We start from the raw sequence: 24,126 nt of genomic DNA on the forward strand, positions 1-24,126 counted from the left end.
AGAAAGTCATTGATGTCAGTGATACACGTCCGCCATGTTACAGGCTCGCGTGCATCAAGTCGACTAAGAGGTGCCAGTGGTGGTTGATATACAACGCTCGTCATTGAATTGAAAATTTTATGTGAAAGGGCGAGAAACGTTGAAAAATTACTCACCGCCAGCTTAGCTGCACTGTCCCAGCAGGAAGGTTTAAAAATTGCAAATGTATTTTCAGCACAATTTATCAAATACGTTTTAGGCGGCGATTGAATATTATTCGGCAAGCCGTACCCGCCGCAACAAGCAGCTCGACAACGCATACAGCGTCGAAGGCTACATTTCATCAAGGTTCGTCCAATTTCTTGTGGTCAATGTGTCCAGAGCCTGTTTGCACAGTATCGCAGAAGATCGGGGCTGGCTATGGCACTGATGAGATGGATGACAACTCTGGGATTTGGATGATGACAGTGTCTTATCTATCCGTCTTTGCAGACATTATCCTGTCCCCAATATGTCCGCTCAAATCAGCAAAAAGCGCAAGTTCGTAGCTGACGGTGTATTCCGCGCTGAACTCAACGAATTCTTCACTCGCGAACTCGCCGAGGAGGGTTACTCTGGATGTGATGTCCGTGTCACCCACGCCCGCACCGAGGTACGCTAGTGTGAGCTGAACAGCCTCGCCATCTTGCAAATGCATTACTTTCAGATTATTATCCGTGCCACACACACCCAAGAGGTCCTTGGTGAGAAGGGCCGCCGCATCAGGGAGTTGACTGCACTCGTCCAGAAGCGTTTCAAGTTCCCCGAAAACTCTCTTGAGCTTTACGCCGAGAAAGTACAATACCGCGGTCTTTCTGCAATTGCTCAATGTGAGAGTTTGAGATACAAGCTTCTTGGTGGTCTTGCTGTCCGCAGGTCCGTGTTTCTACTAATCACATATGGGTTGTTTCTGATAATATCTCAGGGCATGCTACGGTGTCCTTCGCTTCGTCATGGAGTCTGGTGCAAAAGGTTGCGAGGTGGTTGTTTCTGGCAAGCTTCGTGCTGCTCGTGCCAAGTCGATGAAGTTCACCGATGGATTCATGATCCACTCCGGTCAGCCCTCGCGAGACTTCGTTGACTATGCCGTGCGACACGTCCTTCTCCGTCAGGGTGTTCTTGGTATCAAGGTTAAAATGTAAGCTAACAAATGTATTCCAAGACATATGACTCACCTCACAACAGCATGAAGGGCTATGACCCCGAAGGTCAATTGGGCCCTCGCAAGCCCCTTCCCGACTCCGTCCAGATTCTCGAGCCCCCTCTCGACAAGATTGTCTCGGAACCTTCCTCAGAGTCAAGAGAGCCTGCCATTGTTTCCGCTCCACCCCCAGCTGCTGCAGAGGAACCTGCTGCATATCCACAGGAGCCAGCTTACCAACAGGATGCGTACGGCGAGCAACCTGCATTTTGATCTTATCTTTGTTTATCCCTCATCCACAAAACATGTACTCCACCGTTGCAATACATTAGGATTTGCATGGCTAGTATTCTAAGATCCCACATGATGAACGATGTGCTACTGCCCTAGTACGTGGGTCACGCTGCTTCCTGCCAAACCACTGCTAGGTAGTGTGAAATAAATAATAAGGGTATTTTGAGAGTTCCATCCTTTTGGTTTAACTCCATCTCCAGCAGTCATTTCTACAGTGAGTTCAGAAAGTGTCTGCGATGGATCTGAGACTGTCACAGTGCCAGATTCTACCCGATAGAGAACGGCGGCGTTTGCACTGGTTGTGACGGTGATTGGTGCGTAGCTTCCATCCAGCTGGAAGGTAAAGGAACCACCAGTGGAACTCCAAAGTACTGCTGTTACCGTTCGATGGACTTTATCGAGCAACGCGCTAATACTCGCGCTATTCTCAATCTCCTGTAGCTGGGTGGCCGCTCGCTTGAGCGTGAAGGTACCGTAATCAACCGCAGGATAAGATGTATAGGAGACAGGGGCAGACAGATTGTTATGATAGAGCCATGCGGCAAAGAGTTCGACCGTCTCAGGAGGCTGCGTGGAGGATCCAATGTTTGACCAAGCACCCGTGCGGTTGCCCCATTCAACGGAGAGTTCATATGTCCCATTGGCAGCTGGAAACTCATAGCCAACGTCGCCATGCCACATGGTTTGTGGATCTGTGTAGTTGCCACCATAAGCCCCTACTCCATTGACCCAAACACCGCCTCCGAAGCGTCGTTGGTCAAGAACGGAAAACACGGGGGCTGCAGTGGCAGACGAAATGTTGGCAATCATGACATGTTGAACGTCGGTCTCTAGGAAAAACCATGTCTTTTGCCAGGATATCGAGCCACTCTCAGGGTTGGTGTAGCGCATTGCTGCGGCGCCAATTCGACCATCCGAGACGCCACCGACAAAGGCTTCTTGACCGGTGTATGAAGTATGGTTACAATCGAGTACTGTAGCGTTATAGTCCACGGTAGTTCCAGGGATAAGGTTCCAGTCCCAGGCGGCAGCGATGTCTTCATATTCATTGCCTTGAAGGTAAGTGTAAACAGTGCCATCAGAGAGGTGGAAGCCCAAAGGCTGATATGTCGTTAGCACTGCTCATATGACGTAGGAGGCGATACCATACATTTTGAGAGTTGAGACACTCTGTGTTGATCGTCCTGTTGGAGTACATTCTCACTGTGGTCACATAGCCTGGACCGCGTGTTACCTTGGGGGCGCAGGTCAACAGGACGGAGCGAACGAAAAAAAAAGATTTCACCATGTAATCATTGGCAAAGAACATACGATTCCCGTGGAGCTCACCCACATTTGCATCGGTTGCGTTGGCAGATATGGTCAAAGAGAATTCGAGGAGAACAGTAGAGTTCCATTCCTCTCCGAGTTGCTGAACTTCTGAAATGTTCATATTGAGGCTACCGGTAGCCCTGAAACAGCGTCAACAAGAACATAGCGAACGAGCATCAAAATAGCCTCACTGCTCGTCAATCACAGGGAAACTGATGAAACGACCTAGGACGCTCTGGGCAGCGTCAGATAACATTGAACCAAATGGCCGCTAACTCACAAAATCCCAATGCGATACCTGCAAGATAGTCAGTCACAAATAATATAAAAGTAAACCATTGACAAACATTGGTTTGAACGTTACGGAAGATCATCCATCGATTTCCGTCGAATAGAGTTTCAAATGCAGTCTTGGAAGTTGCATTAGCAGAAAATCGCGTTCCTGCAGCCTCAGTTTCCAGGTCGAGAACGTCATTTGAGCTGACGTGACTCAGGAGGATGCTTCCAAAGTGCAGAGATGACATACAAATCTTTCCCATAATTGCCATTATAGATAATCCCAAGGTGTTGACCGAAAGATCCGTCGGGACGAATCTGGTTGCCAGCCAATTATTAGTTCGCCAACTTCAGGACAATGATTGGTTTACTCCGTCAGATCCAACAAGCTGTTCAATAACCACAGTCTCATGAATCCTCATGAAGGCATCTGTGATCAAGGAGACGTTGACAACCAGAAGACCTTGATCGATTCCAATTTTTGCAACGTCTAACGCATTCGAACCAGTGATATACCCTATACCATTGACATAATGGTCGAATGTGCCATATGCACGGAGGGTGATGTGAGTACAGTTGCCGAGCTGAGTAGGTGTCAATGTGTCGTTCAGCAGGAGGCAGGATTGTGACACAAATCCAGGGATCAGGATAACCTAAACCAAGTGTCAGAAGAAATTGATACGATTAAAAAATAACTGCAATCCTACATTGGAGAACCAATTCGTGTTCCAAAATCCCGGCGTGCCACAAGGGCAGGTTGGAGTGCCTCCATAGTCTAGACATGCGGGGTTGGTGAAATCATTAGCGAACCAATAGTCCATAGCAAGTGATGTGGCGGCCAAGGTCTTGGAATCGTTGACGTATTGCTGCCCCCCGCTAAGACCGCCGTGCCAAGCAGCGGCCATGGTACCTGTCAAGAGCCGGTTAATATGTCAATTCTTGGTCCAATGTAGATTCTTACTGATGCGTTGCCAGTGCTCTTGAGCAGGCCAGTTGGACCTTTGTGCATCACATCCGGTAGTGTAATCCACTTGAGAACTAGGCCACTGACCATCGACTCCCAGGTCTGCAATCCTGCAATGTGATTGTAGTCAGGTGCTGCATACAAAATAACGACCAACCAGGATGGAATATTCTTAGGGTCTGTAGTGATTCCCTCTGTGATTGTCACCAGCCTGCGCTGATGAATGGTGTTGATGTCCTGCATGACGGTGGAGCCAACAGCCAGTGTGGGAGATACTGGTGATGTGCTAGTGCTGGAAGAGAACATGACGATGGTTGAACATGTACTGGCAACATATTTTGGGTTCAACCGCACCTCGGAATCCCGCCATATAGACCTCTGTTGTGGACCATCTGGTGGTGGGCGGCATGAAAGTTGATATGATCTGGAATGTGAAGGCTCGTCGCGTAAACGCAGACCACACGAAACAGTACTAGTGAAAGGAACATGATCAGAGTACTAGGGCGACCGTGAGCCCGACACAGCTACCAAGCTGCAGGGAAAATTCGAGTTGGTTGACTCGATAGAGTTCGAAGCGATGTTTCCATTCTATACTGTCATCAACATTAACATTGCTGACTTGACCTTACGGCTGTCCTCTCGTAAATTACTTACGCGGACCCTACTAAACCTTTCCTGATTCATGACATGATGCATGTCGGATATCCATACGCGGTTATGCGTCACAAGACACCCAACTCGCTGATCGTCAACTTAACTTAGTACATAGATGTACCTCACCTAATCTGTGATGCAAGCCGCTGGTACACACCTATAGCTGGATGAGTTCACCAAGGGCATAGGCAATAACTTCCATCATGGATACAGCAATGGCAAACAACTATGGATAAGTATACATCTTAGATGGAGGGCGGAAAGGAAGACGTCTATATATGTCCGTGTAAATGTAATAAATTTGTTTGTCATCACTTCGTAGCAAGAACGTGAAATTTAGCCAGTGAAACAACGACAGGGATGGCAAAGAATGCATATGCTACCCAAATCACTACCAGGCTTTATTAGAACTGAACTTGAGAATTGTATGTAGGGTCACTCACTCGTGAATGCATTGCCGATAGTGGCAATCAGTTGGGGACCATTGCTTCCCTGGCCCTGGATACTTTGATTAAAGTCATCGGCAGCCTTCCCAAACCACATAAAATGATGAGAGTAGATCCGAGACCTAGAGACCCAGATCAGCGCCAGCAATGTGTACTTCAAAGTAAATGCATACCGATCAAGAACGCAAAAATCCCAATCCATGCGGAGACACGCTGCACCATGGGTTTTTCCCAAATAGCACCAGCTTTGCCCATCAGGTGACGGAATGATATTGCCGTGAACATGACGAAGAAAATCACGGAGAATACAAGTGAAATTGCGATAAAGGCTGGTGCACCTTCTGGTGGGGCCGATATGACGGAGCTGGGGGTATTAGATGTAAACACCGAAGTGTCTTGATTTCATGTGAGCATCACTGACACTAGCAGTCAGACAGTTTTAACTTACTATAGATGGGAGATATGGAAGATGGCATACATGTCAGACCAGCTTCATTATTTGGTCGAGAGCACGACCCTAAAGGTCCAAAGAAAATGCTGGGGCCATCCACTGCTTTGGTAGATCCGGGCTGGGTCAAGGCAGAGGATGGCGTGACCGTAAGCAACGCGACTTGACCATGCAACATAACGGTCGGGGCAAGGTACGAAAACAACGAGAGCAGGAGTGCTGTGAGCATGAGCACGGGGGTGAAGTACAGGATGGTGCCTTTTGAAATATCGGCTAGCATGGTTGAACTAGTTGCGTAAAAATATTGGTTCAAAAAATGAATGTAGCGAGAGCCTGCTCGTCAGTTGAATGTCGCGAGACCGTGCGCGATAAAAACCAGCTGGACCTATGGGAGAAGGGGATTGAAGCGTACTTTTCCATTGTTTGGAGGTCGACCTTATGTACTGTAGCAGGTACACGTCGGTTCGGTAGGACAATGTGCAAGAACAAAAAGATCGCGCTCAGTGCAACGGAATTATAAATTGTTGCCTTGTACTTGTTTCCTAGGCATTCGCCTTTTGTTGACTCGGAAACAGGGCGAAAAGGATGGAGACATTGTCGCAAGGTCGAGACCATCGTTACTGTGAGGGATGGCCTAGAAACTCATTCACGAGAACGCACATATGCCGCAGAATTCGATCATCCGATGTAATACTTGTCAATGTCATTCAAGTTCTTCAAACGCGTGAAGCTGAGCGCTGAGTCTATCAAACAAATAATCGCAAACAAACGCATTTGGAAACTCAGAAATTTGACTGCTTTCAGCTGCAGACTCGGTCTGCCAGTGCATGCAATGGAAATCGGATCACAGGTCATTCTGCCGAGAGAACTTGATGATCTCTCGTCTTTCATTCAAGAAAAGCCCGAATCATTGGCAGCTGCCACTGCTGAGCTACAAGCCATAGCTCTCCGCGCAACCAAATTCATATTCGATCTTGGTGAGCAGACCAGACCCAATTCAATATCCGCACATGATACTGTGCTGAGTAGTCTATAGCTTTGCAGTCGGAACCTGCCTCTCTGCCTCATATTGAGAACCTTTTGTCTTCACTCAGACAGTCTCAAGCACCACAGACGAGATCACAGACTCGCGCTAATGCCAAACGGAAGAGGAGTCCAAGTCCTGTCCTGGAATCCCCAAAGAAGGTCACCATAAAAAATACACCACTGCCATCACTTTTCATCGAGGAAATGAATGAAGATCAAATTTGGCAGCAGTTGGACCTTAGGGCTGCACCTCTTTGCAATAATCTTCTGATGTTAGAGGGCGAGACTGAAGACGTCATGGAATTGTCAGACAGGATGTACGATGATCCGGAAGATGAAGGAGGTGACGAGGTATCAGAAGAAAGCGAAGATTCTGAAGAAATAGAGCACATGGAGGATTCTGAAGAGGACACTGGTGGATCGGAAGAAATGACTGACCTTCGCGAGGAGTTGTCGGAGGACGAGGAGGACGATTCAGATCATCATCCATCTCTTCTTGACGTCGTCAAAGCAAAACCCTCTTTAAAACGTGCAGCCGCAAAGAAACCAAATTCAGACGTTGACGACGATTTCTTCAGTCTTGACGCATTCAATCGTGAAACGGAAGAGGCCGAAGCGACTGCTGTTTCCCGTGGCCGACTAGGACGAGAATCGGATGAGGATGAGTTTGACGACGAAGGTGACAGTATTGATCTCTTCAGGCCAATAGATGATGTCCATGACCCTAATGACGATGCTTCGGAAGACGGCGCAGGTATGCAGTGTTGTATTCTTTTTGTCACGCGTAACTCACATAACACGCAGAACCGCTCTACAAAGATTTCTTCGATGCTCCCAGAGGCTCCGGTTCGAAAGCTACTATGAATATTTCTTTCTCAAAGTCGAAAGTACGATTCAGTGAGCAGGTCAGAGTGAAAAGTATCAAGGCAAAGGGCAAGGGCCTACCGGTGTCTAGCTTAATGGAGGAAGACGATTCCGACGACGAGAGCGGACTGCACATGTACTTAGAAGATCCGGATGAGGTCATGATGGACGCCGAGGTTGAAGAGTCATTTGTAGACGAGTATGAAGATGAAGACGACGACGGAGACGACGAAGGTCGCGCTATCATTGAAAGACTGAAGGATGACTTATTTGCGGAGGAAGATGCACCAGATTCCAGTAAGGCCAGTCATATTCTTGTTGGGGTATCATTCATTCACAACCTGGCTACAGATATGACCACTTATGAAAAACGTATGGCAGCACTGCAAGCACAGATCGAGGAGCTCGAGGCGGAGAATGTCGCTAAGAAAGACTGGGTGTTGATGGGGGAAGCCACCTCGAGATCCCGTCCTCAAGATTCTTTACTACAAGAAGATCTAGAGTTTGAACGAACGATGAAAGCGGTGCCTGTCATCACTGAAGCTGTGGTTCAAGGTCTCGAAGAGCGAATAAAAGCTCGTATAAAGGATGGCCGATTCGACGACGTTGTGCGAATTCGCGCTGTCGACGATAAGCCTTTCCTTCCGTCGCGATTCTTTGAGCTCCAGGATACCAAGTCCTCCCAGTCACTTGCTCAAATCTACGAGGATGAGTACGTCGTTGCACAAAACGGTGGTACAGGAGGTGACGACAGAGATGGTCGGCTCAAGAAGGAGCATGACGAAATTACAAAACTTTGGGATAGCATATGCAGCAAGCTAGATGCACTTTGCAACGCGCATTACACTCCAAAAGCGGTACGTGTTTTGAACACTATCATCATGTAGACATGACGCTGAAATTTCGACAGCCGAAAGCTAGTATATCGACAATCTCCAATGTTTCCGCAGCTACTTTGGAATCAGCACTTCCTACCAGCAAAACCGTGTCTTCTATGCTTGCTCCAGAAGAGGTTTTCAAAACAGCATCTTCTGATCCACGCGCTCGTAGCGAGCTTACACCCGCGGAAAAGCGAACACTACGTGCAAAGGAAAGAAAGGCAAGGAAGAAGACGCGGGATACCCTCGACAGGAGCGTTGATAAATATGCCAAAATGAAAGGCATAAAAAAACAAAAGGACGCAGCTCTAAAGAACGTGGTCAAGTCAGGTAAAGGTGTCACGGTGGTTGGCAAGAAAACCAGGGACGTTTTGAAGAGCAAAAGCGTCAAGGGGAAGAGTTACTAGTAGTAGCATATGAGTAAGGTCACGTGGCCGTGCCGCAGTTCCGTTAGTGTACGATTTGGTTACGGTAGTCATTTGGCCACCTCTACCCAACCTCTGATTCCCTTCATCCCATCGAGTCCATCGTCCTCACATTTCAGGAAATGTCGTTCTTCAAGCGCAAGGAGAAAAACTTGATTCCTCCTCTTCAGCCAGCATCAGATGGTTTGCGGGGTTCGTCTCGAAGCACGTCTTCCCTCCCCAGTTACAAGTCCAGCGCTAGTACCTACGTTGCCAGCCGCGATGGACCTGATCCTTATAATGTCATGAATACTAGGACTCAGTCACAGAATTCGTACGACAACTATGACGCTTATAATGCCACTGCGGGTAAAACTCCTGATGTTGAGGGAGATCGGAACCGCAATGAACTGTTCGCTGGATATAAACCTCAGGGAAAGACAGGTTCTGGTCGATTACTTCGATGGCCCTACCCTAGGCAAAGAACCCTCTCCTGGAGAGGAGAATGAAGAGGATGTAGAAGGCATCAAACAGCAAACCAGATTCATGAAGCAAGAGAGCGTCAACTCTACCAGGAATGCACTGAGGCTTGCTCGGGAGGCCGAAGAGACTGCGGGGAACACCATCGGAAAACTCGGGGACCAGTCTGGTGAGATCTGGCTGAAGTCGTAGTTTTTTTTTTCTCATTGATCGTTTCACGATAGAGAAACTCGCCAATACTGAGCGTCACCTTGATGTTTCAAAGGGTCACACCTTACGCGCCGAAGATCAAATCGGTGAACTGAAGCAGCTTAATCGGTCAATCTTCCGTCCTGTCATTACTTGGAACAAGGATGCAAAACGCGCCGCTCAGGAAGAAAAAATTCAGCAGCGGTATGAAGACGAAAGGTTAGATCGCGAAAAGGCTATGCAAGACATCAGAGATACTCAGAACCGCTTGGGACGTGCCACTACATATGGCTATCAAGATGAGGAAAGTCTAACATCTGGAGGGTCAGGTAGATTACGCACTGAGGAACAGCTGGCCACTAGAAAGGAGCAGCGGAAGAGATACCAATTTGAGGCGGGTGCTTCTGATGACGAGATGGAAGATGAGTTGGACGACAACTTGAACGAGATCTCGGCTATCACCAAAAACTTGAAGGCACTGGGTACCGCTATGGGACAGGAGCTCGATCAGCAAAACTCGAGACTTGTCACCATCGAACAAAAGACGACGACCTTGGACAACAATGTATTCAGGAACACTGAAAGGGTGTGTTTGTCATGTTTTGCACGTCACAACATCATTTGTCTGATTTTCGAACAATAGCTCAAACGCATCAAATAAAAATGGTGCTTTATGTTGGCAACAAGATGGTGTCTTTCACTGCTCCTAGATCTGTATTTAATTCATGGACATTTTCGTAAATGCTGTAGCGGACCTATACCTGTACACGTTATATATTGAGTTGACACCAAGTTGGCATTTACATAAAGTCTGACGAAGGGATTTTGACGCTCCGCCTCTTACGTCGTCCTACCTGCAGGCCTGTTCCTTGGCATAATATTCGGAACTTGCTTTGCACTTCTCTCATGCTACCCAGCATCTTGCACTGGACTTCTTAGGACAATTCACAAAAAAAAACGAGTCAGCACTCCCAGAGCCAACGCTATGGAAGAATGCTCGACCTTAAATGACCTTCAGAAATGGTGAGAGGCGGCTTCTGCTGTCATATAGACCTATTTATATTAATATTGTGCCAAGGGAGCGCCTGGTCGAAGAACAGTCAAGTACGTGGCATTCTATCCCATGACAGAGAAGACTAACCCGTCATAAGGCCTCTTTCGTCTTACGCTCACCGACAATCAAACGCTACGCCTGCGGGCCGACGAACTGGAACGAGAACTATCGGTGTGGAAGCTGGCTTTCAAGGCTGCCGAAGATGAAAAATGCAATCTACAAAGACACATGCTCAAGTTGGAGAAAAATATTGGTTCATTAAAGGTTGGTCATCTAATATGTATTCCTCAATATTCGGTTCGAAATGATGTTGTATGCAGGATGATAACCCGCTTCTCCTTTGCCTCATTGACGGCGATGGCAACATTTTCTCCCAAGACTTACTCGCGTCAGGCCATACAGGTGGCCGGCAAGCAGCTATGCTACTAACCAAAGGGTTAACAGACTATATGGTGGATGTTGACGCTGGATCTTCCTGCCGTGGACAAGTTTGGCTGACTGTGTACTGCAATAAAACTGGCTTGATGGATACACTGGTAAACAACGGTATATGCAGTGCTTCCGAATTTGAAGCATTTGTGCTGGGTTTCAACTCAGCTTCACCGTTATTCTCTATTGTGGATGTGGGTGGGGGGAAAGAAGCAGCGGATGCGAAGATTAAAGGTGATGCGATAACGTTTAGTTTTGTGTAATTTCCTCTAACTTTCCGGTAGAATGTCTTCGTGTTTTCACCCGCTTTCCCCAGACTTCACGTGTATTCTTCGGAGGTGAAATTTCAACGCAAGTTTTTGTTCGGCTGACGCTGATGTGGTTCCAAGGCGGGCACGACAATGGATACACTTCCACATTAAGTACCCTTGAAAACGAGGGCTTGCTGGAAAAAATTGTCCTACTCCGTGGATACAAGACTCTCGCCGCCGAGCTTCAACACTTCGATTTGCCCCACCTCGATATTGGAGGTGTCTTCATGACAAAGAAACTTCCCTCGTCTTATACGCATAGGAGGTCGACGCCTCCAACAGGGGTCACTCCTCAAGAACATGACAGACAGAGGATAAACCCTAAAAACTTTCTCGTTGGAACGCAGAGTCCAATCATCTCTACGAGCACACAATTCTGCAGATATCTTGATCCTTCTTTGGTAGGACCTTGTTGCTTACTCCATTCAGTGTTGATAACGATTGTTTGTTGCGACCAGCCACTCAACAAGCGTAGGTCACTCATCATTGTTCATCGAGCGTGATGTCGATCTTTTCACAGAAAATCCACGACCATGCACATTTTTCTATTTGTCCGTGTGCAAGCAAGGTGATAAGTGCACCTATGGCCACGATTACTTTCTTACGGCAGACAACTACGCCGAGCTTCGTGCCAATGCGAAGAAAATCTCCTTGCCCCGTCTTTAATAAGAGTGCGCCGCGTGTGGTTGTTCTTCATGGATAGCAATCTCAGTCCTTTGTACATCTAGACCAACCTTGTCCTTACGGTGAAAGTTGCCCTTCTGGACACTACTGCCCCAGAGGGTCTAAATGCGGCTACAGGAAACAAGGCAAATGCAAATTCATCGGGAGTGAGCTCTTCGTATCATTCGCTAATTACGCTATTGACGCAATGTATGACATGTAGGAGAGATGCATACTCCACTGAATGACCGCATAAGCATAAGTGGACGACCTCCATCTAGAGCCCAGAGCAGCAACGTCAGCGGGCAGACAGATGGCACTCCGACTCCTCCGATGAGCCCGGTTGACATCAGTAATTTCGTCGGCTTATCTCCCTTTGTGCCTCAAGGCACTAGGTGATTCATGTGTAGATTCCACTACGCTGAATTGTAGTATGTCTATAAATTTAATGCTATCGCATGTAACTTAGCATACATATGAAACGCGGTCACGTGGGTGACACGATTTTATTCCAAGTGCAATATTTGCTTCCGCCCACTTTTGTCTCTGTTCAGTCAACCACCATGTCCTACGCAGAAGAGCGAGAGCAGAACATTGCACGCAACAGAGCTATTCTTGCCGACTTGGGAATCAATCCCCTCAGACCCAAATGCGAGCCGAAAGAGAACTTGAGGAAAAAAGTGGCGGTCAAGAAACGGAAGTCCCCCTTGCCCGAAAGCGACGTGCTTGAGGAACCGCCCAAAAAAGCTTCTCGTATAGCGGATGATAGTAATGAACAAGGGGGCGCGCGACGAAGCTCTCGTCTTGCTGGTAAGACAATCGACTACAAACAGGAACAAGATCGCGGGGTCCCGGAACCGATCACATTCAAACGGTCCCAAAAGCTCAAAGTTGGCCAGGTGAAATCAAAGAGGACATATGATCCGTCAGTAGCTCTGCTCTTGTTCTTCAAGCTAGTCGTGTAATTTTCTGTAGTCATATGTACGGTCACATACCCGACGTAGAGGTGGGGACATGGTGGGCAACAAGGTGAGGATGACTTGGTAATTCTTGCCACCAATATTGGCTTACTTGGTGTACTAGGGAAGATTGTTCAAACGCATCTGTCCATGGGTAAGACACTTCCCCCTTCTTTTCGAATGGGCACCCTCGAGCTAATCAAACTTTAGCCCTTGGGTCTCGGGTATTGCACCAGGTCCAGATGGTGCATACTCAATCGCACTTTCAGGAGGATATGATGATGATGTGGACCAAGGATACGCATTGTGAGTCGTGATGCAAGCGTGCAAAAAACAGCGACTCACAGTGATCCAGTACATTTACCGGTTCTGGTACGTGTGCTGCGGTGGAGTAGCGGAGATGTCCTCACCCTTATTAGGCGGCAGGGATTTGAAGGGAACAAAGACAGCACCCAAGAATGTAGGTATAATCACCAATTAGTGTGATCAGGCTAATCTTTGAAAAGCTCCGAACGGCTCCCCAAAGCAGTGATCAGACCTTTGAGGATAGAAACAACGCAGCCCTCCAGGTAAATGAGGAAGATGGGGCTCGAATATTTTTTGACTCATTCTTAACAGAGATCTGTTGACACTCAAAAACCTGTCCGTGTGATCCGGGGCTTCAAAGGGAAGGCCAGGTCAAAGTACGCACCGTCAGAGGGGTCTGTTTCATCTATATTTCATCAACTTCTCCGTTAATTGCAAATATATTCATAGGTATCGCTATGATGGCCTATACCTTGTCAAAAAAGTGCGTCGCTCGGTCGATGACCCTTATTTCCTTTTATTAATTTCGTAGGCGTGGATTGAAAAGGGACTCAATAAGGGGGGTTTCCTAGTATGCAAGTTTGCGTTCGTGGTAAGTCTTCTACAGTTCCAGTTATCAGTCCACACCTGATAGCAATTCACACCAGCGAATGAAAGGACAAGAAGATATCCCTGTGAACGACGGTGGTGATGATGAATCTGATGAATGAATATACCCCTGATGGCCTCTTCACAAGTATAATACTCACTTCTGATGTAGATAACCCATATTGTACTTACTACCTCCTGCATTGTCTCGTCAACTTGTTAATGTTACATCCTGCATTACAAGCATCTTCTGATGTAAATCGATAAAGACATAAAGTCGGCAATTTTCGTTCCTGAACTTGAAGGCCTGGAACGCCATAGTGTGTGACTTTATAATAAATCAAAAATTTAGTTAACAGGGTCATCTTTTGAAATTTCAACACCGTAGCTCTTCCACCTTCATGTTTTCGTGTTTTGCGGTTATAAACTAAACATTCATTGATAAAATGCACTCCTTTCATTACCTGTCTGTCGCTTTGTGTGTTCTTCCGTCACTTTTATTCTCCCAAGTAAACGGCTTTAGTGGGGTCCAGTCGTCCGCACATGATCGCTCGCGCAGGTTGGAGCACGTACGCGCCCTAAGCGGTAACCACCAGCCGCGGGCTCTCGATCTCTCCGTCAATCAGTCAAGAGACACGAAAATCTCGAAGAGAGACACATTTACTTATTTTCAAGATGGCTCGTTAGTAGATCCTGTAACCCATTAGACCCTTGCTCATTGTACAACCAGTGGTGCCTGTGGAGCTTTCAATCAACCTACCGACTTTGTATGTCCTCTATCCTCTGGTTACTGTTGATCATCGCTTGACATCCACTCAGATTGTTGCGCTCAGCACATGTGTAAATTCTACTGTCTTGTGACTGCATAACCTGAAACTTACATCCAACGAAGGACTATGATGGAGGTAGCCATTGCTTCCAAATGATGACTATCACCGTGAATGGCGTGTCGACGCAGGCCCAGGTTATGGACGAGGTATTTCTCGCCAATTACTGCTTTGCGGAGTGTGTAATTAACAAGGAATTATACAGTGCCTTGGATGTCCTTGCGGGGGACTTGACTTCAGTCAGGGTCTTTTTGAGTTCTTCGCGCCAACCAGCGTCGGGGAATTATCTGGATCGTGGAGTTATGTCAGTGCTTCCACCTCGTCCACGCCTCTGCCGTCTACGACGACAAAGCAGTCTTCCACTAGTACCACTAGTACTTGGACGCCACCCACTACCACCTCATCAAGTACTCCCACACCCACCCTCACAACTACGAGCACCTTCGCAGCTACAACCACATCTCTGCCGACTACCCGCCTCAACTCCCCCACCAACTACGACTTCGTCCACCGCATCTCCCCTCCCTACTTTTAGCCCCGATAATCCTCAAATCCTCGCACAAGCTAACCTTGGGCTGATTGAGCTCGGTTCACTTCTCCAAGCTTGCGCGGCATTGTCTTCAGAATCATAGACATCTTTACCCTCAAAACACACTCATTAAATACGTACAATGTTATTCTTGCATCAAATTTTTTAACGTTTATAGGTGGGATCTAGAAGTGCAATGATGTATATCATGCTCCTGTCAATAATACCAGCGTATAAACATGTAGCTCAACAACACCAAACCACTATCAGACTAATTTAGAGCCTCTCGGACGATGCGTAGGAATGCGTCACTGCTCCCTTCGTCTGGTTGGTTCAACTTCCTCGCCTTCCACAGGTAGTATATCCCCTTTATACTTTCAGTCACTGCCTTGTCCTCTTCCACAGCAAATTCCTCATCCTCATCGTTTGCGTGTCCGTTCCCTGCATGGCGCCCGTTAGAATATGACATGTCATTTAACGTGACTTTCACGGGTTGAGCAACGTGGGCATATTGACCCGGATTCCCAGATGCGGGGGTCTCGAGGTCCGAATTATCCAAAGTTGAGAGTGGTGACGGAGTATCACGGGCAATACTTGAGGATGGTTCATTTGACGTGGGTGTGTGTATGTCTTTGCGTGGGGAGATAATATTAAGGAGATGTGCCAATGCAGTAGGCGATGGCGGCCCAAACTTACTGTCGGGCAGTGGCAAAGAATGTATAGTGTCAGCTGGTATGGGTATGGCCTCTTCTTGCTGTGTATAATACGCCGGAAGCGCAGTTTCTAGTTTCCGGTGGTTCGGTAGAGGTGAGGGCACCGTGGAATCAGCAGATCCTAGGATAGGGAAGAGGTCAGGCAAGGTAAAAATATCAAGCTTGGAAAGGAAGAACCACCACCTTGTACTGATGAATATCGTGCCCAATAAGCATCTTCTGTTCTATCAGCCAAACCTTCCCGAAGTGTATTGCGCGGTGCTAAAGCGGAAAAAGCGGAAATGGACTCATAGAGCGGGGCATTGTATGCGTTCCAGTAGCGATCTTCATCATCTAGAAAACCACGGGCCACGGAGGGGTAACGTTCACGCGCCTGTTCCGCCGGAGTTGTTGGTGGGTGTAACGCAGAGCGTGATGTGGATGGGAAAGGCATCAGCTGACTGTCATGATACTTCCATCCGTCTTCATCATCCCACTCGAAGAGCAAGCGGACACCCTGCTCATGAGTGACGACCTGGACATGAGCATAAGTGTGCTCTGCATCTGAGGTGTACCGAACGTGATATTGGCCTGGCTGATCTCCGGGGGATGAGAAGATATTGAGGAGCTCGATGGCACGGGCACTTTGAGGAGCAGGCCAACATAGATATTCTATAGGATTATCAGGTGAGATCTGAAGGAAATGGTGTCGTTGAAGCAGTGATCTAGACAATAAATGGGGGTGGTAGGGGTTGAGTCAACTCAGAGGGAGGAGATATGTATTGCAGAACGAGGTGTACGGTATGCGATTGAATTGGGAACATGATCTTAATGCTCAATTGATGAATCGATGATGGCCGTCAATGGTGAGATGGAAATCACAATTTTGTTTTTGATCTCATTATAACAAAGAACATGAAAAACGACCCCCCTCGACCCCCCTTCAAACTTACTCAGCCAAACCAGGGCGGTACCCTGGTATTGCTTGTCACTCACAGTCTCTAAATTTCTCTCACCGTCTTGCACTATCGTCGCTCCTACCAATCTTCGTCCTTAAGCTTCAGCGATGTATCTACTTTCTTTTCTTCTGGCTTTACCTCTACTCGCACTTGCCCAGGTTCGTAGTTGCTTTTCGTTTTCCCTGTCAAGCTCACACCCCAGCATCAGTCATCATCACAGAGTGTTCAGCTCTCAACGTTTACCACCGTGGAAGAGACCCTTGGCTCGAATCGCCAAACTAGCACAATAACACAGATCACGGTGGTCACCATCACTCCCACTCCCACAGGGTCCGCCACAGTTTCTGCCTCTGGCAACTCTTCTTCAACAATAACTAGCGGTGCCAACAACGGGACCACCACATCAATCGCCTCTAGCAATCTACCCACTGCAGCATCTACCGTTGCTGGAGCGGATGGCGGTCCCAACGGTGCCCCCAGTCCAGGAGCATCAGCATCAGGTGGGATATATGGCCCTCCGGATGGCTATATTGCAGGCGCACAAGCCTTGCGCAGTGGAAACGCTCTCGGAGCTGTCGTCTTATTTGTCGGAGGGGCATTGGTTTTACTTTAAAACGGTTTCAAAGCTGTACACTGTTCGTATGTTTATAGACCCGCATGACGTGACGCTGGCACACTGCCAAACATACTTAGGATATTCCGTTTAGCTCTCTTTATTGGACATGGACAAACCAGTTTGCTTTTAGGGTTTGCTAATGGAACTGTACTTTCGCATATATCTTCGTTCATTGACACTTTATTATATCTACACCGTCTTGGACCGAGTACAGTACTAGTATACTGTAATGAGATCGGGTCTTTTGACTAATTCCATGGGACGAACACTAGTATATGGTGCCGAAATCGAGTTACGTATACTCTCTCTGCTCACTCCAATATTATGAGCTGGGCCAGGTCGAACAAGTTATCATACATATGCATACTTCTTACTGAGACCATAACCAATATGGCTAGTGTGTATACTCTGATAATTGGCAAATGGGAACTCCAATATTGAGACTTCGACAAGCGCTTAATGTTACGTAAGCATCGACTCGATTGCCAATCTCAAAGTATAACTTTTATGACCTTGGTAAACAAGGTCATCCGTAGCGTACGTTCGCCCACCATTACCTCGGCCTACTTATTTCGCCTGGATCGCAAGCTGAGTAGCAGGACAGTTATGTCACAAACAGGGCCCGCCACCAAAAAGCAGAGAATGGATGTCAAGGTTCGCCCGGTCACTCACAGAGGATGTATCTTTATCTCCAGCGCCTGGATAGACCATAGGCACTCATAATGGTACCTTCCATTGCGACGAAGCATTGGCAGTCTTTCTTTTGCGTCAGACGGATACCTATAAAGATGCAAGTGAGTATGTCAAGTTTTTCATCGGTACTCACCTTCACAAGTGATTATCAAGGCCTAAAACGCAGTAGAGATCCAGCTGTCCTCGATGATTGCGACATAGTAGTTGATGTGGGAGCCGTATACGACGAAAGCAAAAGCAGATTTGATCACCATCAACGTGGTTTTACGGAGGTGTTCGGACATGGCTTCAGCACCAAACTATCATCTGCAGGTCTTGTCTACAAGTATGGAATTTTTGGATTCTTCTGGAGGTAACTTACAGCTCCATAAAGGCATTTCGGAAAGGAGGTTGTTGCCAGTGTGACAGGGCTAGAACGGAGTGACAAGAAAGTTGACATACTATGGTTGAAAATGTACAAGGTATGCAGTCGCTCAAGGAGACTTGCATCTTCCTAACCATCTGCAGGAGTTTATCGAGGCCCTGGATGCAATTGACAATGGGATCTCGCAATACTCCTCCCAAGAACAACCGAAATATCGCAACCGGACCGATCTATCGAGTAGAGTTGGATGGCTTAATCCTCGCTGGAACGAGTCTTCTGAGTCTCAGAAAGTGGACGTGGGTGTCTGCGTCTTTGCTTGCGACACAACTCGCTGAACTGTCTAGGCCCTGTTCTTGAAAGCTTCGCAGCTGACCGGGGATGAGTTCCTCAGCAGGCTTGACTACTATGCCAATGCATGGTTGCCTGCGCGTGATTTGGTATTGGCTGGGCTCTCATCGCGCCAGAACGTCGATGGCAGCGGAAAGATCATATTATTTGAGCAATTTGCTCCATGGAAGGTTATATTGTTGTCGATCACGACCTTTCACTAGATTCTGAAACATCTGACAGGAGCATTTGTTTGAACTTGAGGCTGAGCAGGGTATCTCCGAAGATGAACTTCCATTCTATGTGATATACCCTGACGAGGCTGGGGGAAACTGGCGTATCCAGGCAGTCCCTGTCTCTCCTGAGAGCTTTGACAGTCGAAAGGCGCTGCCGGAGAAGTGGAGAGGCGTGCGTGATGATGAGCTGTCAAAAGTAAGCGGTGTCGACGGATGTATATTCGTGCACGCATCAGGGTTCATTGGAGGTAGGTGAAGCATCAATGATGTAGTTGCATCGGAGCTGATCTCTGGTGTTTGTTTCAGGGAACAAGACGAAAGAAGGCGCTTTGAACCTAGCAAATTTGGCACTTAAGATGTAATCGAGATCTCGCTTTCAAGGAATCTCCATCTCGGTAGTCCAGTTTTTATATGCCCCGCGAGTTTAAATTGCCGTTATACATGGCAGCTGATATGTAGACCAGATGAAATGTTCTTAGGTGAAAAGAGCGGAGACCATTTGGTGTTTGATACAGCTATCCGACCTACGTAATTGGAGTTGCCGTCGGTGCACCGGTGAATATTTCTCTCCATGTTACATCTAACTTGCTGCAGACACGTTTTGATCTACAGCCTACCCGAATAAGATGTGCGATATTTGAACATGTCCGGCAATACTCGCCCTCGTGTTCTTCGCATGTCTCGCAGCTGCATGGGGGCCACGAATGGAACGCGCGCAAAGGTCCAGGATGACTACTATTAGTTTGGTCTGCACTTCTCACTTCTAACCCGTATCTTACTATTCGGAAGCTTTGACTCTCTTTCATTTCTTTTGGTACCGTTGAACAATGCCTTACATCAAAACCCATTACCACCCTTTCCTTTTCATTCTCATCACTATATGTGCTATGGCTGAGCTGGGCCTCACTGCCTACCTTATCAGCGTTGGAAATGAGAGTCGTAATTGGCCTAGTGCTCGTTATCATTCACTGCAAGTCTGCTTTCCACCTCGAAAGGAAGTCCTGCTAACATAGGACGCATTCAGCTTAATACTCTTCGAGTTCAACGCCGTGTGGACCACGTTATTCGGGGCAGCTTATATGCTGTGGATTGTTGATGGTGCTGTGCACCTTCTTGCCAGCATAGCGAGTTCCATCATTTGGCTTGCTATCACTTCGGCACTTTGGGTAAGACATCTTACGGTATAAAAATGAACAGTTTAACCCGGGTGGACAGGGCGCAGCAGCTGGCATGATGCACAACACGCGGAGTGGGGGCGATTGTAATTGGATAGCCAGTAGCTCCGCATCCGTTAACGGGGTCCTGCCGTGCGATGCACCACAGGAGCTGAGTGTATCCAGCTGTCGAGAAACGCTAACAGTCGAAGCAGTCGGCTGGGTACTGTTCGGACTTTGCGTCCTCACGCTCTTTGCAACATGCATGTGGGTACGAACGAGCAAGCGAGGATATGTGAGTGCAGAGTATAAGCTGGGGATGTGACGAGTTGATAATCGGTGCTGCCCTTACCAGAACTCAAGCTTTTATGTCTAGGAGATTACTTGTAAGACAGGGAGTGGATTTTGGAAGTAGCTTGAAATAGTGTGTGGTGTGGTTCTGATGGATCTACTTACGCCCGTGCGTCTGGTACGCTCATAAGTTCATCGAGTCAGTCTAAGTGATTGATAAAATTTACGGTTACACATGGCGTGTCAAACTACGGCCCACGATGTGGATGTGAATATATAAGCTAAGCTGTACGTTGGCCGGACCACCATCGGGGCTCAGACAACAAACAACGGTCCTGGTTCTTTCCGTGACTTGGGCCTGCTCTAGATGTGTATGCTAACTTTATACGCGCTGAGACCGATACTTGCACAGAAACTGAAATCCAGTCGGGCGCTATGATAGTACAGTGCACAACACTAAGAATAGGCCTCTCTGTTGTGGACTCAATCTTGGTGCGATAAGGGAAATTTTTACATTTTTAGCATACAAGGATCCCCCTTCGGTCGGCTCTACGACAATACAGTGTTGGCAGTAACCACTCGGGAAATCCTATATTAGCATCGTCTGCAAATAGACAGTGTCTTTTCGCACTGTCCATAACGAACGGTTTGAATGGAATGCGGGGGATGCAGTGGCTTTCGAATGTATTGACTTTAAGGAAGCGACAATGCAGCGCGACGACGCGCACGCGCGCGTTTCTCACCAATCCCATTTCTACCGAGAGGTTACATACTCCAGGATTGGTTGACATTCAAGGTAGTCGAGTGTGTTTTGGTGTGCTCAATTGAGTCTGCTCAGCTTCTTTTAGGCTGTCTGAACTAAAATAAGATCCTACATAGTTTCGTCAGTGAAATGTGTGATTGATATCAGTTGTGATACTTACGAAAATCACCCAGCAATTTCTCTAGAATTTTGTCGTTGAAAATCCATCGACATAGACGTTGAGAGGGGAAAGGAATGCACGATCAAGACAGCTTTCAGGGTCTTCGAGAATTGGTGGGAAGAGGAAATCAATTGTGTCATTGAAGTTTGTGGTCCAACAACACCGTGAAATGAAGCAGAGGTCGCCATACTTAGTATGTGCATGAACGCGCAACAACACAGCATGACGCAGCAGACGGAAAGAGCCGTGAAGAAAAGACAGAATGCAACAACACAGCATGACGTGGTGGACGCCATCGCCGGCGGTATCTCGTGCTTATATGAGTTGTAGATTTTCCCTTTGTGCTTGCACTCCTCTGCCTCTGTATGGATTCTCTTAGCAGGTCTGGCGGCAGCGAAGTATGATGAACGGCAGTCTTTACAGGACCTGCATGAGGACCATTCAATGTCGACGTCGTGGAAAGTATGCATGACTGAGTCAGCGATGTCCCAGTTGACTGACTTGCAGAGGCTTATGTGGAGCTACAGCGTAGGGCACTGGTTTCCGCAGGCGCTATCGATGAAATATGTCCTTTTGACCCTCAGTTCTCCATGTCTGCATGGATTCTTTTAGCAGGTGTAGCATCTGGCAGCAGGAGAGTGTGGTGAGTCGTAAGCTTTGCAGGATCTGCACAGTGCATAACTGAGTGCTCCTCCGCAGCTGCACTTTGCCATGACAGCTGGATATACGCAGACACAATGATCATGTTTGATATCTCCTGGCTTCATAATATCGACGACAGGATGGATTATGACGATGGCGTTCAACAACAGGGAGACTGATGATTTATTGATGTTTATTATTGTTTATTATTGGCACATAGTCCGTCAGATTTCGTCGCACGCCATATGACCTTGCAAGCAAGGTGATATGCAGATGGCCCTATGCATATGAGCACGAGGAAAGGTACTGAATGGTAAGATGAAAAGAAGATGTATTCGCGTGACTCGGATGCGAAGAGTGTTACCCTTCGCACCAGTGAGTCACGCGGACGATTCCGAAGGTATGGTCTGTTCGAGCGTCTTACTTTTGGAGCGTAGTCGGGGCCTAAAGGTCCTTACAGGTCCTTGATTTACATCCTCGGGCGTGAACTCTACATAGTTTCTACCTTGGGAGGTAAGAGTGTGGTCTTAGAGACTTAGACTCGAAAAGGATGTAATATAATTTGAACTGGAACGCAGGATAACTACGCTCTGGAGAAGAAACTTTCCAATCTCTCAGGATGGATTGACCTCCCGCTAGAAGAGCGGCCGCAGCCTATTCTTGGTGCGCTCTTGCATCTGTTTCTTTCTCTGCCTCTGGACCATTATATCTGTTTCTTTTGCTCTAAGCGGTACCGGTGTTGTTTCTTCTGCTTGTCATTTCGTCCTCTTCAACTTCATGATTCTCCCTTGTGCCAGCTGACGTTGTTTCATAGGGTACGAACCGTCACTAGACCACGTTTGCCATGCAACAGAGCCGATGTCTAAGGCTGTTAATGTAAGTGTTGTGTCAATCCTATTAGTTGATCTGGTTATTTTCGTTTTCCAAACTTGCTACTTACTGCAGATGAGTCTCGCTGCTGTTGATCTTTTCGCTCAGAACCTAACCCAAGTACTAGGCGAGCGCAACCTCACACATAGTGACCACGGGATGGCGGACATCAGCCACCTAACTTGGGTATATGTTGATGAGATTGTTGGTCAGCCGTGGAAAGGTGTTACCAAGATGGATGGGTGGTTTCAACATATAGTCTTCTGCTTGCCGGAATGTTTTAGACTGAGTGGCGGATTGCTTACCATGCGCTGTTCAGGTTGGCCATCTATGTGCTTCTGTTTCGCTCCCAGTACAAACGTGACTGAGGCCCTTGAGCGTTTGTGCAAACGCACACTTACCCACCCGGATCAGTTTGATGTGTTCACGACTGAAAGCTTCTCTACCGACCTTGGCAGACCTCAACGCATTTAACTACGGTAAGATGTCTGCAGGCACAGTGGAACTTATGCCAGAACGATACCATTTCTCCCGCAACTACCGCATCGCTCCTGTGTGGATTGTCCCGCGCTACGGGCTGACTGACCGCACGGGCGGCGAAGATGCAATACCAGCTGGAGTGAGTTTACCTTACCGTACCTCATGTCGCTTGATTTCTCTGTTGCAAATCATTGAGCTGACGCGTCCCGCCTTCCTAGAACCACAGCTATGACAACGAGGACCCGTCGATGCATGCCATCTTTGTCGCACACGGGCCTTTCTCGCAGGGCATGAAGGCTGCTGTAGTCGCACGAGGAGAGGGCGATGGTACAGGAGCATACGTGATGCCAGGGTTCCAGAATGTCGAGATTTACAACCTCGTGATGCGATTGTTGGGCCTCGACGCTACAGATACAGCTATAACCAACGGAACCACTGGATTCTGTGATGAGTTTGTCTTGCCAGATACTTGAACCTCACACATACTTGAAGTCGACCTGCTTTACAGTCATTGATCGTCATTTGAGTTTGGAATTTTTGTCTGCCACAACACAACCAGACACAATCTCATGGTGCTATTTGTCGCCGGTCGGACCTGATGGACGGACCGGACAGACAGAGGAACGGACTTTCGAGAAACCAGGTGTCCTCGGTCCTGGGATGGTGGGCCGTTGTATTTGCAATTCAGATTAGACTTGTGACCAGTCGACGGCGTATCTATTAGACTCGTGACCAGTCAACAGACACCTCGCGGATGAGAATCGATTCTGCCACTGGTCACGAGTCTAAATTTAGATCTAGGGTTGGGTCGGAGTCAAGG

The 24,126-nt window shown here is 47.6% G+C and overlaps 13 protein-coding genes across 13 annotated transcripts; 10 read left to right on the forward strand and 3 right to left on the reverse strand.

Moving 5' to 3' along the window:
• The first annotated feature begins 197 nt into the window (after positions 1–197).
• On the forward strand, positions 198–1,485 carry DFJ58DRAFT_203731 (ribosomal protein S3). Its single transcript, XM_041379224.1, has 4 exons — positions 198–631; positions 686–894; positions 944–1,156; positions 1,204–1,485. The coding sequence occupies exons 1-4, from the start codon at positions 491–493 to the stop codon at positions 1,430–1,432; spliced, it is 792 nt and encodes a 263-aa protein (XP_041246933.1). The 5' UTR covers positions 198–490; the 3' UTR covers positions 1,433–1,485.
• A 23-nt stretch (positions 1,486–1,508) lies between these two features.
• On the reverse strand, positions 1,509–4,608 carry DFJ58DRAFT_772902 (polysaccharide lyase family 8 protein). Its single transcript, XM_041389271.1, has 12 exons — positions 4,359–4,608; positions 4,162–4,296; positions 4,002–4,114; positions 3,748–3,950; positions 3,412–3,693; positions 3,291–3,358; positions 3,112–3,244; positions 3,045–3,062; positions 2,956–2,999; positions 2,739–2,904; positions 2,604–2,687; positions 1,509–2,554 (listed from the first exon to the last, which is right to left on the reverse strand). Exons 1-12 carry the CDS (start codon positions 4,490–4,492, stop codon positions 1,538–1,540), a joined length of 2,397 nt encoding a protein of 798 aa, XP_041246934.1. The 5' UTR covers positions 4,493–4,608; the 3' UTR covers positions 1,509–1,537.
• Positions 4,609–4,802: 194 nt separating this feature from the next.
• DFJ58DRAFT_772911 (uncharacterized protein) lies at positions 4,803–6,244 on the reverse strand. Its single transcript, XM_041389272.1, has 4 exons — positions 5,553–6,244; positions 5,289–5,499; positions 5,102–5,226; positions 4,803–5,049 (listed from the first exon to the last, which is right to left on the reverse strand). Exons 1-4 carry the CDS (start codon positions 5,830–5,832, stop codon positions 4,970–4,972), a joined length of 696 nt encoding a protein of 231 aa, XP_041246935.1. The 5' UTR covers positions 5,833–6,244; the 3' UTR covers positions 4,803–4,969.
• Positions 6,245–6,287: 43 nt separating this feature from the next.
• On the forward strand, positions 6,288–8,898 carry DFJ58DRAFT_203965 (Mpp10 protein). The gene is made up of 5 exons (XM_041379228.1): positions 6,288–6,529; positions 6,589–7,332; positions 7,383–7,739; positions 7,794–8,299; positions 8,353–8,898. Exons 1-5 carry the CDS (start codon positions 6,385–6,387, stop codon positions 8,725–8,727), a joined length of 2,127 nt encoding a protein of 708 aa, XP_041246936.1. The 5' UTR covers positions 6,288–6,384; the 3' UTR covers positions 8,728–8,898.
• Positions 8,748–10,209, forward strand: DFJ58DRAFT_772913 (uncharacterized protein). The gene is made up of 4 exons (XM_041389273.1): positions 8,748–9,168; positions 9,203–9,373; positions 9,429–9,979; positions 10,037–10,209. The coding sequence occupies exons 1-4, from the start codon at positions 8,868–8,870 to the stop codon at positions 10,052–10,054; spliced, it is 1,041 nt and encodes a 346-aa protein (XP_041246937.1). The 5' UTR covers positions 8,748–8,867; the 3' UTR covers positions 10,055–10,209.
• DFJ58DRAFT_772914 (uncharacterized protein) lies at positions 10,210–12,395 on the forward strand. Its single transcript, XM_041389274.1, has 8 exons — positions 10,210–10,416; positions 10,472–10,497; positions 10,545–10,711; positions 10,768–11,110; positions 11,233–11,588; positions 11,686–11,845; positions 11,916–12,017; positions 12,074–12,395. The coding sequence occupies exons 1-8, from the start codon at positions 10,379–10,381 to the stop codon at positions 12,247–12,249; spliced, it is 1,368 nt and encodes a 455-aa protein (XP_041246938.1). The 5' UTR covers positions 10,210–10,378; the 3' UTR covers positions 12,250–12,395.
• DFJ58DRAFT_772918 (PUA-like domain-containing protein) lies at positions 12,392–13,982 on the forward strand. Its single transcript, XM_041389275.1, has 11 exons — positions 12,392–12,775; positions 12,826–12,879; positions 12,934–12,963; positions 13,020–13,115; positions 13,165–13,181; positions 13,229–13,269; positions 13,316–13,378; positions 13,428–13,510; positions 13,566–13,599; positions 13,648–13,707; positions 13,763–13,982. Exons 1-11 carry the CDS (start codon positions 12,414–12,416, stop codon positions 13,823–13,825), a joined length of 903 nt encoding a protein of 300 aa, XP_041246939.1. The 5' UTR covers positions 12,392–12,413; the 3' UTR covers positions 13,826–13,982.
• Positions 13,983–14,009: 27 nt separating this feature from the next.
• DFJ58DRAFT_203840 (RlpA-like double-psi beta-barrel-protein domain-containing protein-containing protein) lies at positions 14,010–15,198 on the forward strand. The gene is made up of 5 exons (XM_041379226.1): positions 14,010–14,385; positions 14,434–14,470; positions 14,523–14,543; positions 14,596–14,679; positions 14,736–15,198. Exons 1-5 carry the CDS (start codon positions 14,150–14,152, stop codon positions 15,063–15,065), a joined length of 708 nt encoding a protein of 235 aa, XP_041246940.1. The 5' UTR covers positions 14,010–14,149; the 3' UTR covers positions 15,066–15,198.
• On the reverse strand, positions 15,199–16,575 carry DFJ58DRAFT_867794 (uncharacterized protein; the record flags this gene model as incomplete). Its single annotated transcript, XM_041394220.1, has 3 exons — positions 15,199–15,893; positions 15,956–16,476; positions 16,514–16,575. 3 exons carry the CDS (start codon positions 16,573–16,575, stop codon positions 15,331–15,333), a joined length of 1,146 nt encoding a protein of 381 aa, XP_041246941.1. The 3' UTR covers positions 15,199–15,330.
• A 130-nt stretch (positions 16,576–16,705) lies between these two features.
• Positions 16,706–17,700, forward strand: DFJ58DRAFT_772929 (uncharacterized protein). Its single transcript, XM_041389276.1, has 2 exons — positions 16,706–16,868; positions 16,919–17,700. Exons 1-2 carry the CDS (start codon positions 16,818–16,820, stop codon positions 17,321–17,323), a joined length of 456 nt encoding a protein of 151 aa, XP_041246942.1. The 5' UTR covers positions 16,706–16,817; the 3' UTR covers positions 17,324–17,700.
• Positions 17,701–17,932: 232 nt separating this feature from the next.
• On the forward strand, positions 17,933–19,308 carry DFJ58DRAFT_724817 (GAMM1 protein; the record flags this gene model as incomplete). Its single annotated transcript, XM_041385146.1, has 8 exons — positions 17,933–17,980; positions 18,033–18,120; positions 18,173–18,344; positions 18,393–18,480; positions 18,527–18,679; positions 18,728–18,901; positions 18,954–19,194; positions 19,253–19,308. 8 exons carry the CDS (start codon positions 17,933–17,935, stop codon positions 19,306–19,308), a joined length of 1,020 nt encoding a protein of 339 aa, XP_041246943.1.
• A 169-nt stretch (positions 19,309–19,477) lies between these two features.
• Positions 19,478–20,682, forward strand: DFJ58DRAFT_204191 (uncharacterized protein). The gene is made up of 5 exons (XM_041379229.1): positions 19,478–19,501; positions 19,559–19,916; positions 19,971–20,112; positions 20,162–20,395; positions 20,456–20,682. Exons 2-5 carry the CDS (start codon positions 19,774–19,776, stop codon positions 20,474–20,476), a joined length of 540 nt encoding a protein of 179 aa, XP_041246944.1. The 5' UTR covers positions 19,478–19,501; positions 19,559–19,773; the 3' UTR covers positions 20,477–20,682.
• A 2,362-nt stretch (positions 20,683–23,044) lies between these two features.
• On the forward strand, positions 23,045–23,853 carry DFJ58DRAFT_772943 (uncharacterized protein). Its single transcript, XM_041389277.1, has 2 exons — positions 23,045–23,445; positions 23,525–23,853. The coding sequence occupies exons 1-2, from the start codon at positions 23,245–23,247 to the stop codon at positions 23,777–23,779; spliced, it is 456 nt and encodes a 151-aa protein (XP_041246945.1). The 5' UTR covers positions 23,045–23,244; the 3' UTR covers positions 23,780–23,853.
• Positions 23,854–24,126: the final 273 nt, after the last annotated feature.

Source organism: Suillus subalutaceus, assembly GCF_016647625.1.
Source record: "Suillus subalutaceus strain FC151 chromosome Unknown DFJ58scaffold_22, whole genome shotgun sequence".
In the NCBI taxonomy this organism is placed as follows: Eukaryota; Fungi; Basidiomycota; class Agaricomycetes; order Boletales; family Suillaceae; genus Suillus; species Suillus subalutaceus.

Bases quoted from the DNA above. Each gene is read 5' to 3' on its own strand.
- DFJ58DRAFT_203731 (XM_041379224.1), top strand. From the start codon at position 491: ATGTCCGCTCAAATCAGCAAAAAGCGCAAGTTCGTAGCTGACGGTGTA. The intron at 895-943 runs GTCCGTGTTTCT...ATAATATCTCAG, and splicing joins GGTGGTCTTGCTGTCCGCAG to GGCATGCTACGGTGTCCTTC. The intron at 1,157-1,203 runs GTAAGCTAACAA...ACCTCACAACAG, and splicing joins CTTGGTATCAAGGTTAAAAT to CATGAAGGGCTATGACCCCG.
- DFJ58DRAFT_772902 (XM_041389271.1), bottom strand. From the start codon at position 4,492: ATGTTCCTTTCACTAGTACTGTTTCGTGTGGTCTGCGTTTACGCGACG. The intron at 3,359-3,411 runs GTAAACCAATCA...GCTGGCAACCAG, and splicing joins AGCTTGTTGGATCTGACGGA to ATTCGTCCCGACGGATCTTT. The intron at 2,688-2,738 runs GTGAAATCTTTT...TGCGCCCCCAAG, and splicing joins TCTTTGCCAATGATTACATG to GTAACACGCGGTCCAGGCTA.
- DFJ58DRAFT_772911 (XM_041389272.1), bottom strand. From the start codon at position 5,832: ATGCTAGCCGATATTTCAAAAGGCACCATCCTGTACTTCACCCCCGTG. The intron at 5,227-5,288 runs GTTCTTGATCGG...CTGGGTCTCTAG, and splicing joins GCATGGATTGGGATTTTTGC to GTCTCGGATCTACTCTCATC. The intron at 5,050-5,101 runs GTGAGTGACCCT...AAAGCCTGGTAG, and splicing joins TATCGGCAATGCATTCACGA to TGATTTGGGTAGCATATGCA.
- DFJ58DRAFT_203965 (XM_041379228.1), top strand. From the start codon at position 6,385: ATGGAAATCGGATCACAGGTCATTCTGCCGAGAGAACTTGATGATCTC. The intron at 6,530-6,588 runs GTGAGCAGACCA...AGTAGTCTATAG, and splicing joins CAAATTCATATTCGATCTTG to CTTTGCAGTCGGAACCTGCC. The intron at 8,300-8,352 runs GTACGTGTTTTG...AAATTTCGACAG, and splicing joins CGCATTACACTCCAAAAGCG to CCGAAAGCTAGTATATCGAC.
- DFJ58DRAFT_772913 (XM_041389273.1), top strand. From the start codon at position 8,868: ATGTCGTTCTTCAAGCGCAAGGAGAAAAACTTGATTCCTCCTCTTCAG. The intron at 9,169-9,202 runs GTTCTGGTCGAT...GCCCTACCCTAG, and splicing joins TAAACCTCAGGGAAAGACAG to GCAAAGAACCCTCTCCTGGA. The intron at 9,374-9,428 runs GTGAGATCTGGC...GTTTCACGATAG, and splicing joins AAAACTCGGGGACCAGTCTG to AGAAACTCGCCAATACTGAG.
- DFJ58DRAFT_772914 (XM_041389274.1), top strand. From the start codon at position 10,379: ATGGAAGAATGCTCGACCTTAAATGACCTTCAGAAATG. The intron at 11,111-11,232 runs GTGATGCGATAA...TTTCAACGCAAG, and splicing joins AGCGGATGCGAAGATTAAAG to TTTTTGTTCGGCTGACGCTG. The intron at 11,846-11,915 runs GTCTTTAATAAG...TTGTACATCTAG, and splicing joins GAAGAAAATCTCCTTGCCCC to ACCAACCTTGTCCTTACGGT.
- DFJ58DRAFT_772918 (XM_041389275.1), top strand. From the start codon at position 12,414: ATGTCCTACGCAGAAGAGCGAGAGCAGAACATTGCACGCAACAGAGCT. The intron at 13,270-13,315 runs GTAGGTATAATC...ATCTTTGAAAAG, and splicing joins CAAAGACAGCACCCAAGAAT to CTCCGAACGGCTCCCCAAAG. The intron at 13,379-13,427 runs GTAAATGAGGAA...CATTCTTAACAG, and splicing joins GAAACAACGCAGCCCTCCAG to AGATCTGTTGACACTCAAAA.
- DFJ58DRAFT_203840 (XM_041379226.1), top strand. From the start codon at position 14,150: ATGCACTCCTTTCATTACCTGTCTGTCGCTTTGTGTGTTCTTCCGTCA. The intron at 14,386-14,433 runs GTTAGTAGATCC...TTGTACAACCAG, and splicing joins ACTTATTTTCAAGATGGCTC to TGGTGCCTGTGGAGCTTTCA. The intron at 14,471-14,522 runs GTATGTCCTCTA...ACATCCACTCAG, and splicing joins TCAATCAACCTACCGACTTT to ATTGTTGCGCTCAGCACATG.
- DFJ58DRAFT_772929 (XM_041389276.1), top strand. From the start codon at position 16,818: ATGTATCTACTTTCTTTTCTTCTGGCTTTACCTCTACTCGCACTTGCC. The intron at 16,869-16,918 runs GTTCGTAGTTGC...CCCCAGCATCAG, and splicing joins CTCTACTCGCACTTGCCCAG to TCATCATCACAGAGTGTTCA.
- DFJ58DRAFT_204191 (XM_041379229.1), top strand. From the start codon at position 19,774: ATGCCTTACATCAAAACCCATTACCACCCTTTCCTTTTCATTCTCATC. The intron at 19,917-19,970 runs GCAAGTCTGCTT...GGACGCATTCAG, and splicing joins AGTGCTCGTTATCATTCACT to CTTAATACTCTTCGAGTTCA. The intron at 20,113-20,161 runs GTAAGACATCTT...CCGGGTGGACAG, and splicing joins CTATCACTTCGGCACTTTGG to GGCGCAGCAGCTGGCATGAT.
- DFJ58DRAFT_772943 (XM_041389277.1), top strand. From the start codon at position 23,245: ATGTGTTCACGACTGAAAGCTTCTCTACCGACCTTGGCAGACCTCAAC. The intron at 23,446-23,524 runs GTGAGTTTACCT...CCGCCTTCCTAG, and splicing joins AAGATGCAATACCAGCTGGA to AACCACAGCTATGACAACGA.